The sequence below is a fragment of the Uranotaenia lowii genome, chromosome 1 (assembly GCF_029784155.1).
Source record: "Uranotaenia lowii strain MFRU-FL chromosome 1, ASM2978415v1, whole genome shotgun sequence".
Classification (NCBI taxonomy): Eukaryota; Metazoa; Arthropoda; class Insecta; order Diptera; family Culicidae; genus Uranotaenia; species Uranotaenia lowii.
The window spans coordinates 147,822,150-147,835,571 of NC_073691.1; the positions used below are offsets into that span (position 1 = coordinate 147,822,150).

General features: G+C 33.8%; 1 protein-coding gene across 1 annotated transcript; it reads left to right on the forward strand.

Moving 5' to 3' along the window:
* The first annotated feature begins 620 nt into the window (after positions 1-620).
* LOC129738011 (uncharacterized) lies at positions 621-5,866 on the forward strand. Its single transcript, XM_055729187.1, has 3 exons — positions 621-3,705; positions 4,939-5,716; positions 5,818-5,866. Exons 1-3 carry the CDS (start codon positions 621-623, stop codon positions 5,864-5,866), a joined length of 3,912 nt encoding a protein of 1,303 aa, XP_055585162.1.
* Positions 5,867-13,422: the final 7,556 nt, after the last annotated feature.

Genomic DNA, 13,422 nt, shown 5'->3' on the forward strand with positions numbered 1-13,422 from the left:
TTTGCGACCAAAATGCAATCTTTGAACAGCAAAAACTTTTTTGTTTTAAGTCCAATCGAGTTGCAGTCTTCAGGTAAAATGTTAGTCTTAATTGAAAATTTAATAAAATAAACATAACTAAGCAATCGATTGGTAAAGAAAAAAACATTTGATGAAAAAGCAGTGTTGCCGACAACGAGATGGGATCATAGCAGGCATTGACATTTTTGAATAAATTTTGGACTTTGTACGTCAGATAGAAGAAAAATCACACGTGTTTTTTGCTCGCTCAAATAAATTAAGAAGTTCTTTTGTAAAATACTGATTTTCCAATCACGGTCCGATATTTAAACTTACCCCAGCGGAAACCTCCGGAAGCGACAGATTGCTCGGCCAGTAGAGTCCGAGGTTTAATATTTGGTCCTTCGAAACTTAACACCAGTTTATATGGAACCTAACCTGCGCCGAACAGAAAGATCAACGGCAGGTAAAGTCCCGAAGAAGTTCGACGATTTCGTTTACAAACTTCCACAAGCAAGTACAATGTATCGTACTCCGGTGAAAGAAGTTCCTGCGTTATCACATGATGCTGCCATTCCTGGGCCGTCTGAAGTGATAATGCTAGAAGCAAAACCGGAAATATGAGCTGTAGGAGTAAACGATCGATAAGTAGCAGAAAGTCAGTCGTTAGTGAAAATGTTAGTCAGATTAGAGCATTGGATTTGGAAAACCAATTAGAAAAGGAAGAGTTAGAAGCATCTCTAAGAGTAGATCAGATTAGAGCTCAACAAAAACTAGAGGAGCTAAAGATACAGAAAGAATTAGAGATGCAACTAGAAAAGAAAAAGTCTAAGTTTCAACGTAGGCGCATTGAAAGGGAGATTCAGATTATCGAACTGAAATCTGTTTCGAGAAGTTCCATTCATAGTAGCCCTGATCGTCGTGTCCGGAGTTGGGTTGAAGACATTCCTGACGGTCATGAACAACCCAACCCACCACCTCGTTTTGATCCCCCCGTTGACCGCGGTTCTGGACAAACCGAAGTTGTTACGCAAGCACTGAAAGCGTTGCAGTATCGTGCTGTGAGAGATTTGCCTCAGTTTAACGGAAACTTGATGGAATGGCCCATTTTCGAGAATGAATTCAATATTTCCACTGTTGAATTTGCTTTATCTAGTCAAGACAACCTGAGAAGGCTGAATAAAGCGCTTCACGGCAAGGCCAGACAGTGCGTTGAGGCTCTCCTTACCTCCGCTGAAAATGTGAACCAGATTATGAAACTGTTGAAAACGAATTTTGGACGTACAGAATGGATCGTGCCGAATAGGCTGGACATGCTTAGAAACCTGGAAACAGTTAGAGAGGGAAATATTGAATCATTTAGGACGTTTTCCAACGCTGTTACTGTTACTGCTGTGGCTCTGAAAAATGTTAACGCTGAAATGTATTTGATGAATCCCGAATTAATTGCTCATCTAGCAGACAAGCTGCCAACATTTAGCAAGCAGATGTGGATTCGTCACAAGGCCAGTTTGACGAGAGAAAATAGGATGATAACTTTCGACATTTTTTCTGGTTGGTTGGAGGATGAGTTGGACAACCAACTAGCCAGTGTCAATCCTACCTTCCTTAGTCGTCGTCAGGCACCCGTCCAAAGAGTAAGACCGCCTGTGTTCCAGGTCAGCAACACTGCAGCCGATAGCCGATCTCAATGTCCTCTATGCTCATCTGAAGAACATCCTGGTTTGAAGCAATGTGAGAAGTTTTTGAAAATGTCTATTGAGCAGCGTAGATCGACGGTAAGAGGATGTAAAGCGTGCTATCTATGCCTTGAAGTGGATCACTCGCGACGGAATTGTAAATCGAACAAAACCTGCTCGATATGCAAGAAAAACCATCATCAGCTTGTTCATCCTGTTAACGATTCGAAGCAACCTGTCCTAACTGTAGGTGGAACATGCAATACGATTGTAGGTTGTAACACAATACTTCGAGTAGGAAAGGTGCGCATCCGTAGTAAAACTAAAACTGAAGAAATTTTTGCACTTTTCGACGAAGGATCATCGCTGACCATGTTAGATTCATCGATTGCGAAGGAAATGGATTTGCAGGGTACAGTTTCTCCAATTTCGTACCGTTGGACCAACGGAATCACACATACAGACGACACATCGATGATCATTTCTCTGCAAATATCTGGACCTTCTGATCAGGCAGTCTGGCACAAGATGAATAACGTTAGGACGATCAAGAACATGAAACTTTCGCAAATGAATTTCGACTTAGCTCATATTCGTCATTTGTATCCTCTGTTAGACGAAGAAAAGCTGAAGGTAATCGAAAATGCAACACCTCGTATGCTGATCGGTTCGAATAATGCTGGTTTAATTGTTCCTCTGAAAACCATCCAGTATTCGATTCGAGGATTACAGCTCACTCGATGTCATTTGGGTTGGACTGTCCATGGAGAAATTCAACCTGTTGCAGAATGCATTGAGATTCCTCATGTTTTACTATGTTCGATTGAAGACATGGAGTTGACTGATTTAATAAAAACTATGTACGCTGTTGATAATTTTGGGATGACAACTCAGTCACCTAAAATGGCTGAAGAGGATACGAGAGCAGTAGATATTATGAACCGTACCATCAAGTGCATCGGCGATCGTTATGAGGTAGGTCAGCTGTACAAGTTCAATCACTTCACGATTCCTGACAGCAAACCACAGGCGTTGCGTCGTTTGAAAGTGATGGAAAAAAAGATGGATGCAGATCCCGAATTTGCAGATCAATATTGCAACAAAATCGAAGACTATCTGCAAAAAGGCTACGCGCGTAAACTGACCGGTCCTGAATTGCTCGAAACACCTAACACCTGGTATTTGCCACACTTTAGCGTTTGCAGTGCTAAAAAGTTTCGATTAGTCATGGATGCAAAAGCAAAGTCAAACGGTTTCTCTTTAAATGACTTGCTTCTTAAAGGCCCTGATTTGGTTCCTCCACTTATTGCGGTCCTGATGCGTGGCAGAAGAAACAAGATTGCGTTTATGGCTGATATTCAGGAAATGTTTCATCAGGTGCGCATTCGACCTGAGGATCAGAACTCGCAAAGGTTCTTTTGGCGAGGAATGGAACGCAAGAAGGCCTCTGATGTGTACGTCATGCAAGCGATGATTTTCGGTGCTGTATCTTCGCCTTGTATAGCGCAGTACATTAAAAATTTTAATGCAAATAGACTTGATGAAGCACTACCAGGAGTGCGTGAGGCGGCTTTGTGTCAGCATTATGTGGACGACTATTTTGATTGTCGCGATACTGAAGGTGAGGCCATCCAATTGATAAACAACGTTATCGAGGCACATCGACAAGGTGGTTTTAAACTCGTGAAATTCGTTTCCAACTCCGAAGCTGCTATGAAGTCCATCGATTCCTCTTTGAAAGCTGCTGATGAGAAAGAGTGTCGAGTGCTCGGTCTGAAGTGGGACCTCCGAAGTGATGAATTTGTGTTCCCGTTAAAGTTCTCGAACTTGCCAACCTCAAAAGTCATCACTAAACGACAGCTGCTCAAGTTCATGATGAGTATTTTCGATCCTCTAGGAGTCCTTGGTCCGATAACCATTCATCTGAAGATCCTTTTCCAAGATTTATGGCGCCTGCAAATCGATTGGGACGATGATATTCCAGATGGTCTTATGACAAATTGGAATGGATGGTTAGAGCAAATAGGTCAGATAGGCGAGGTGAGAATTCCAAGATATTATTTTCCACGAATGTCATCTGTTTGTGCAGTTGAGCTGCATGCATTTTGTGATGCAAGTGACAAGGCTTTTGCTTGTGTTGTATATATGGTACATAGAATCCGGAACGTTTCTCACGTAGCTTTAATCATCGCCAAATCAAAAGTAGCTCCTCTGAAGGCTCAAACTGTTCCCCGTCTTGAACTACAAAGCTGTGTAACCGGTAGTCAGATGGTGAAGACTATTCAGGATGAGCTAAAAATAGAAATAACATCAGTTCATTTTTGGACAGATTCTAGAATTTGTTTAGGATGGTTAAACTCGACACAGAAGTTAACTGCATACGTAGGATCCCGAGTCACTAAGATAAAAGAGAACGGGCACAATTCCGATTTATGGAAATGGATTCCATCAAACTTGAACGTTGCTGATTTTGGCACCAAGAATTCGATGTTCTGTAATATGAATATTTGGCTGAACAGTCCGGAATTCTTGCGTTTTGATCAGGAACACTGGCCAAAACAAGAAACCTTAACACTGACTAACGAAGAAGCAATTAATTTCAATGCTGATATAGAGGTAGAGGATAATTTGCTAATTTGTTTACAAATATCCACCCAAAGATGTTTTGATCTTCCTGATATAACACGCTTCTCAGATTTTAATCGCCTAACGAGAAGTACAGCATATTACTTGAAAATGCTTAAAATTTTAGCGCTACCCAAGTCAGAAAAACCTGAAAGATTTTCAATCGACGTGAATGATATCAACCAAGCAAGAATGATGTTGTATCAGAAAGTTCAAGCTGAAGCGTTCGGTGAATAGCTGGTTCTTCTCAAAAAGCAGGATTTCGTCAAACGAACTAGCCGTTTATTCGCATACTCACCTTTTCTTCATGAGGGCATTATCAGAATGCGAGGACGAGTTCAAGATAGCAGCCAGCCATTCGAAGTGAATAATCCTGTTATTCTTCCGGAAAATCATCATTTTACGAACCTGTTAATAAAAATGTATCATATTGCAAATGGGCACCAAGGCACTGAGACGATTATTAACAACTTGAATCAACGACACAGAATTCTCAAAGTTAGATCTCAAGTTAAAAAATTTGCCCGTACATGTTTGAGATGCTGCGAGCTTCGAGCGAACCCTAAAATACCACAAATGGGTAACCTTCCTCCTGAGCGGACAACACCTTTCGTTTTCCCGTTTACGTATACAGGCATCGACTATTTTGGGCCACTGACTGTGAAAGTTGGGCGACGTACAGAAAAGCGCTGGGTCGCACTTTTCACCTGCCTTTCGATTCGAGCTTTACATCTGGAAGTGGTACCTTCGTTGGATACAAGTAGTTGTTTGATGGCTATAAGATGTTTCATGTCGATTCGGGGAATTCCTCAAAAAATTCAAACCGATAATGGAACGAACTTTGTAGGAGCGGACCGTGAGACGAAAAAGCTGCTGCAGGAGTTGGATCTGCAACAGATTGCGGATACGCTGAGTGTGAGAGGAGTACAATGGGCGTTCATCCCACCCGGAGCGCCGCATTTTGGTGGATGTTGGGAGCGACTTGTCCGATCTGTAAAAACAGCGCTTCGATCCATGTTGAAGGATAGGCATCCCTCGGACCTGGTGTTGCGTACAGCTCTTTGTGAAGTTATGAACGTTGTTAACAATAGGCCGTTGACACATGTTCCTGAAGATCCGCAAGATCCTGAACCGATCACACCTAATATGATATTACTTGGTAGAAACAATCATATGCAATACGATCATGATTTCGACGAACGGGACCTAAATTGTCGAGCTGCGTACAAACATGCTCAAATATACGCTGACAGGTTCTGGCGCAAGTGGGTGTCTTCGTACCGACCTGAGTTGCTGAAACGTCACAAGTGGCAAGACAACCGTAACCGGCACGAATACGCTGTAGGTGATCTTGTAATGATTGTCGACGAAAACATGCACCGCGGGGCTGGCCTAAAGGTATCATCGATAAGGTAATGAGAGGAACCGACGGTAATGTCCGAACAGTATCAGTACGAACTGCGTTTTCATCATACGTAAGACCAGTTACAAAAATAATCGTTTTACAACCCAGAGCGTCTGGTGCCCCGGAGGATGTTGCCGACAACGAGATGGGATCATAGCAGGCATTGACATTTTTGAATAAATTTTGGACTTTGTACGTCAGATAGAAGAAAAATCACACGTGTTTTTTGCTCGCTCAAATAAATTAAGAAGTTCTTTTGTAAAATACTGATTTTCCAATCACGGTCCGATATTTAAACTTACCCCAGCGGAAACCTCCAGAATCCCTTTCACACTTGAGATTCAGTGCAATCCTTTTCCGTTGTCAGATTCAGCTCAAATTTGGCATATAGCCTTCTGATGATTTCTTTAAACCATCCAAGTCTTTTTTAAAAGTGTTTCTGAAGTAGGACAATATTAAATAAACAATATCTTGAATTGTGATTTTTATTAAGGATTAAACCGTGATTTCTTTAAACCATCCAAGTCTTTTTTAAAAGTGTTTCTGAAGTAGGACAATATTAAATAAACAATATCTTGAATTGTGATTTTTATTAAGGATTAAACCGTGAATAGCTCTTCACACGATGATACAAACAACATGCTTTGTTCAGCAAAGTTTAAGTGCACAAAAATTCGCATCTTTTGATGGCGTTGGTATTTCAAATATTTACGCTTGGTACACATTTTAGTCAGTTGAATACAAAATTTTTGGACCAAAAAAATCTTTTTTCTTGAAAATAGCTTGCTTATTTTTAATTTTGATAGGAATTTTGTTCATTTTCCATTTTTTACGTGTAGTATTTAACCCAAACAAAATTTAAAAATATGAAAGATATGAATTTTGTGAAAAATTTTGGACTCAGAATTTATTTAAAATCAAAAATTTTGTTCTCCACATTCTAATCTACCATTTGGATGGTGAGCCCCCAAAGTCCCAGACATTATGCAATTTTGGGACACCCTACTGTACAGTCAAAAAATACTTTTTGAGCATTGCATTTTGTTTGCTATAGCTTTCAATAGCAAACACTGCAAACATAAAGTAATAACCAATGAATCAATGAACCTACGAAGAAATGATAATGAAATTGTTTCAACTAGAACTTTTCATGCCGAAATGCCGCTGACCGTGTCCTTTTTGTAATTTTTTATATTATTGTAATTTTTAATAATTTTGTAATTTTTGGAATTTAAGTAACTTCTGTAATTTTTTTTTGTTATTTTGTAATTTTTGTAATTGAAATAATTTTTGTAAACTTTGTAGTTTTTGCAAAGTTTGTAATTTTTGTTGTTTACATGAGGTTTATAATTTTTGTTTTATTTTAGTAATTTGAGTAATTTCTAAAATTTTTGTAATTTTTGAAACTTTTGTAATTTTTGTAATTTTTGTAATTTTTGTAATTTTTGTAATTTTTGTACTTTTTGTAATTCTTGTAATTTTTGTAATTTTTGTAATTTTTGTAATTTTTGTAATTTTTGTAATTTTTGTCATTTTTGTCACTTATGACATTTTTGTCATTTTTGTCATTTTTGTCATTTTTGTCATTTTTTTCATTTTTGTCATTTTTGTCATTTTTGTCATTTTTGTCATTTTTGTCATTTTTGTCATTTTTGTCATTTTTGTCATTTTTGTCATTTTTGTCATTTTTGTCATTTTTGTCATTTTTTTCATTTTTGTCATTTTTGTCATTTTTGTCATTTTTGTCATTTTTGTCATTTTTGTCATTTTTGTCATTTTTGTCATTTTTGTCATTTTTGTCATTTTTGTCATTTTTGTCATTTTTGTCATTTTTGTCATTTTTGTCATTTTTGTCATTTTTGTCAGTTTTGTCATTTTTGTCATTTTTGTCATTTTTGTCAGTTTTGTCATTTTTGTCATTTTTGTCATTTTTGTCATTTTTGTCACTTTTGTCATTTTTGTAATTTTTGTAATTTTTGTAATTTTTGTAATTTTTGTAATTTTTGTAATTTTTGTAATTTTTGTAATTTTTGTAATTTTTGTAATTTTTGTAATTTTTGTAATTTTTGTAATTTTTGTAATTTTTGTAATTTTTGTAATTTTTGTAATTTTTGTAATTTTTGTAATTTTTGTAATTTTTGTTATTTTTGTCATTTTTGTAATTTTTGTAATTTTTGTAATTTATGTAATTTTTGTAATATTTGCAATATTTGTAATTTTTGTAATTTTTGTAGTTTTTGTAAAGTTAGTAATTTTTTTTTTTTTTTTTTTTTTTTTTTTTTTTTTTTTTTTTTTTTTTTAAACAAGATTACGATAAGGATCTCAATGGAAGAAAATTTCCTTTAAAGAGATCCATTTCTTTTTTTTAATAATGTTAACTAATTAAATATTATGCTAGATTTACTTAAGTTTACTTATTAATAGTTAAAAATACGACAAAAGAAAACTACGATGCTACAAAAACAAACAAAATTTGATTAAAAAAAACTGGTTGTTGATCGACTTTTTTAACGATTCAATTTTTCTTTTAATAACTGTACTACTTTGACTTTAAACATGGAACGGTTGTTGATGGTCTTTATTTCAGTAGGTAAAGCGTTGTATATTGTAGGTCCTATAAAAGAAATTCTTTTTTGCCCTAAAGATGTCATGGATCGGCTTCGTTGCAAGTAATTATTTTGACGGGTATTGTGGGTTCTTAATCCCGTAGTAAAATTTAGGTTTTGGTTATTGCTACTCGAGTGTATATTATCATGAACATATATAACGGTTTGCAAATTACAGAGTTCGGTTATTGGAAGAATGTTGTGCGTTCCCAGAGAGTATAGCTGTTGGGTTGGAAAAAGCAGGGGTAGTCTGAAGATGTTTTTCAAACATCTATTCTGTAGGGTCTGAAGTTTTTGAAGATGTGACAAGGAGGCTCTTCCCCATATCAAAATAAGATAGTTTAGATGAGACTGAATAAATGCATAGTAAAACTTTAAAAGAACATGTTGGGGCACTAAGTTTCTTAATTTCCACAAAACACCGCAAAGAGGAGAAATTTTTTTTACTAGGTTCTCTGTGTGACAACTCCAAGAAAGTGTTTCATCCAAGAAAATTCCTAAGTACTTGAAGTAATGAACTCTCTCAATAACAATTCCATCCATAATTGGGTCATTATTTGATAGTATTTTTTTATGTGAAGAACGAAACAACATATATTTGGTTTTTGAATAGTTTAGAGAAAGCAAGTTGCATTTAAAATATTTTGATAGTAACTTCAAATCATTTTCAATTTGTTGAGTTATAACATTCGTTGATGCAGCTGAATAAAAAATAGCTGTATCATCAGCAAATAATCGAGCTGTGCCTTTCAGTGGTAAATTACAAAGATCGTTTACATACAAAAGAAAAAGTAACGGACCAATGTTGCTTCCTTGGGGTACACCAATATCAATGTTTCTCAAATCGCTTCTAGTATTTTCGATCGCTACGAATTGTTTCCTTTCCGATAAATAATTTTTGTTGTTTATATGAGGTTAGTAATTTTTGTATTTTTTGAAGTTTACATAAGTCTAGTAATTTTTGTAATTTTTGTAATATTTGGCATTTATGTAGTTTTTATAAGGTTTGTCATTTTTGCATTATTTGTAAATTTTGTTATTTTTAACATTTTTGAAATTTTTTAATTTTTGTAATTTGAGTAATTTTAGTAATTTCAGACAATTTTAGTAATTTTAGTAATTTCAGTAATTTCAGTAATTTTAGTAATTTAAGTAAATTTTCTAATGATTTTAATGTTTTGAGATTTTGTAATTTCTTTTACTTTTGTATTTTTTGTAAAGCTTGTGCTTTTTTAATATTTATAATTTTTTTAAGGATTGTGATTTATGTCTTTTTTGCAATTTTTGAAATTTTAGTAGTTAATGTAATTTTTGTCATATTGTAATATTTGTCATTTTGGTCTTTTCTGTCATTTTTGTCATTTTTGTCATTTTTGTCAGTTTTGTCATTTTTGTCATTTTTGTCATTTTTGTCATTTTTGTCAGTTTTGTCATTTTTGTCATTTTTGTCATTTTTGTCATTTTTGTCATTTTTGTCATTTTTGTCATTTTTGTCATTTTTGTCATTATTGTCATTATTGTCATTTTTGTCATTTTTGTCATTTTTGTCATTTTTGTCATTTTTGTCATTTTTGTCATTTTTGTCATTTTTGTCATTTTTGTCATTTTTGTCATTTTTGTCATTTTTGTCATTTTTGTCATTTTTGTCATTTTTGTCATTTTTGTCATTTTTGTCATTTTTGTCATTTTTGTCATTTTTGTCATTTTTGTCATTTTTGTCATTTTTGTCATTTTTGTCATTTTTGTCATTTTTGTCATTTTTGTCATTTTTGTCATTTTTGTCATTTTTGTCATTTTTGTCATTTTTGTCATTTTTGTCATTTTTGTCATTTTTGTCATTTTTGTCATTTTTGTCATTTTAGTCATTTTTGTCATTTTTGTCATTTTTGTCATTTTTGTCATTTTTGTCATTCTTGTCATTTTTGTCATTTTTGTCATTTTTGTCATTTTTGTCATTTTTGTCATTTTTGTCATTTTTGTCATTTTTGTCATTTTTGTCATTTTTGTCATTTTTGTCATTTTTGTCATTTTTGTCATTATTGTCATTATTGTCATTATTGTCATTATTGTCATTATTGTCATTTTTGTCATTTTTGTCATTTTTGTCATTTTTGTCATTTTTGTCATTTTTGTCATTTTTGTCATTTTTGTCATTTTTGTCATTTTTGTCATTTTCGTCATTTTTGTCGTTTTTGTCATTTTTGTAATTTTTTGTAATTTTTTGTAATTTTTGTCATTTTGTTCGTTTTTGTCATTTTTGTCATTTTTGTCATTTTTGTCATTTTTGTCATTTTTGTCATTTTTGTCATTTTTGTCATTTTTGTCATTTTTGTCATTATTGTCATTATTGTCATTATTGTCATTATTGTCATTATTGTCATTTTTGTCATTTTTGTCATTTTTGTCATTTTTGTAATTTTTGTCATTTTTGTCATTTTTGTCATTTTTGTCATTTTTGTCATTTTTGTCATTTTTGTCATTTTCGTCATTTTTGTCGTTTTTGTCATTTTTGTAATTTTTGTAATTTTTATAATTTTTGTCATTTTTGTAATTTTTGTCATTTTTGTCATTTTTGTCATTTTTGTTATTTTTGTCATTTTTGTCATTTTTGTCATTTTTGTCATTTTTGTCATTTTTGTCATTTTTGTCATTTTTGTCATTTTTGTCATTTTTGTCATTTTTGTCATTTTTGTCATTTTTGTCATTTTTGTCATTTTTGTCATTTTTGTCATTTTTGTCATTTTTGTCATTTTTGTCATTTTTGTCATTTTTGTCATTTTTGTCATTTTTGTCATTTTTGTCATTTTTGTCATTTTTGTCATTTTTGTCATTTTTGTCATTTTTGTCATTTTTGTCATTTTTGTCATTTTTGTCATTTTTGTCATTTTTGTCATTTTTGTCATTTTTGTCATTTTTGTCATTTTTGTCATTTTTGTCATTTTTGTCATTTTTGTCATTTTTGTCATTTTTGTCATTTTTGTCATTTTTGTCATTTTTGTCATTCTTGTCATTTTTGTCATTTTTGTCATTTTTGTCATTTTTGTCATTTTTGTCATTTTTGTCATTTTTGTCATTTTTGTCATTTTTGTCATTTTTGTCATTTTTGTCATTTTTGTCATTTTTGTCATTTTTGTCATTTTTGTCATTTTTGTCATTTTTGTCATTTTTGTCATTTTTGTCATTTTTGTCATTTTTGTCATTTTTGTCATTTTTGTCATTTTTGTCATTTTTGTCATTTTTGTCATTTTTGTCATTTTTGTCATTTTTGTCATTTTTGTCATTTTTGTCATTTTTGTCATTTTTGTCATTTTTGTCATTTTTGTCATTTTTGTCATTTTTGTCATTTTTGTCATTTTTGTCATTTTTGTCATTTTTGTCATTTTTGTCATTTTTGTCATTTTTGTCATTTTTGTCATTTTTGTCATTTTTGTCATTTTTGTCATTTTTGTCATTTTTGTCATTTTTGTCATTTTTGTCATTTTTGTCATTTTTGTCATTTTTGTCATTTTTGTCATTTTTGTCATTTTTGTCATTTTTGTCATTTTTGTCATTTTTGTCATTTTTGTCATTTTTGTCATTTTTGACATTTTTGTCATTTTTGTCATTTTTGAACCTATCTAGAGCATTCTTCTTCAGTTTAACGAGGTAAAAGTTTGTTGATCCTAATGGATAATTTATCCCAGGAAGAATAAAAAAAAGTGCCGTCGGGTCGTGAGAATCGAACACGCAACACCATTTTGGTATCGTCTTGCAATCCGACATCTTAACGAGTATACTACCTGATCCGGATAGAGGACGAAAAATAATTGTCATATTTGGCACTGGTCAATCCATCCATCGACGGTTTTTTCCCTTTCTCCTTTCAAAGTCTTGTGAAGGCAATGCAAATAAGAAAGGATTCCCATTGATGTTCTATATATTTATATAGAATAGGTACTTAATATTTCTTCTTTTAATTTTTAATGAAACTTCCAGAAACAAAGGTGATGAATTGCATAAATTTCCGCTATTAATGGTCATTAAACTTCAGAGACTCCATCCTCAATAGAGCTCATTAGACAGATGTCTGAATTCCCACACCTGCTGGGGAGTACGTCACAAACACAACATACTTTGGAAGCAAAAACTAACATCTCTCGACCAGTTTTAGAACCGTCTATCAGACATCAACTGATATTGGTGGGCTAGACATCGACTAATGTATCTTCGATGCTTCGTTTTTGCCACCTGGCTTTTGAAAAGTGACTCTAGCCTGGAAGCAGAACAACCAGTTTTCTTCGCAAAACAATGTATAATAGCGACTTTTATTAATTCGTGCTATCCAGAACCATCGACTGGATCGATGCAACAAATTGGAACCTTTGAAAATACGGTAACTGAACCCATCAGTGCCTCGAAAGATCCAATTCACTGCCAGCCGATATTTCTGAAAAAAGGTTTTAAGCTTGGGGCCAGATTTCGACTTGGAATAGAGTGGAGTTCATTACGAATGAACATCACCTTCAGCTTGTCGAAGCCGCTAGGGTTGTGGCATGGAGAAATATTGAACAAGGAACGATGCCAAGCAAACACCACTGGAAGATATGAAAAAATTGCGTCCTTTACCGTTGCTCTGCATAAGACCGACACTAAACTGGAGACTGCGCTAGTTTTGCAAGAATCGAAGCAAACAGCCGTAAGCCAAAGTTTGATCGATAACCTGGAACGTCTACTAAGTGGCTTTAACGATTTTGCGACAACACAATGTCGCTGTCAGCTGGCCGAAGTTAATCGGCTGAAGATGCTGCGTTGTGCGGAACTTAAGAAAGTAGCGGAAACATTCGACAACACTATCATCGGAGTGATTTTGTTTGCCATCCTAGCTTGTGTCCTAACAATTAGCTGTTGTATCGATCCGGCTTTTTGGAATACTATCGAGGAAATCCAACCGTTTGGGAAATGTTTCCGAAAAACTGAGGTCAAAAATATAAAAGGAAACTCAAATTTCTTGAATAAAGCTGTAATAATTGATCCATCCTAAACAAGAAATATCGTTAGAATAAAAAGTTTTGGTAGTTCAAAGTTGAAGTGATGTCATATGTGACAAAAACAAATACGCTTCAGAATA

Excerpts from the sequence above, each read along its gene's own strand:
- LOC129738011 (XM_055729187.1), top strand. The coding sequence starts at position 621 with ATGAGCTGTAGGAGTAAACGATCGATAAGTAGCAGAAAGTCAGTCGTT. Across the intron at positions 3,706-4,938 it reads TGGATGGTTAGAGCAAATAG|GCATCGACTATTTTGGGCCA; the intron begins GTCAGATAGGCG and ends TTACGTATACAG. Across the intron at positions 5,717-5,817 it reads CTAAAGGTATCATCGATAAG|AGCGTCTGGTGCCCCGGAGG; the intron begins GTAATGAGAGGA and ends TTTACAACCCAG.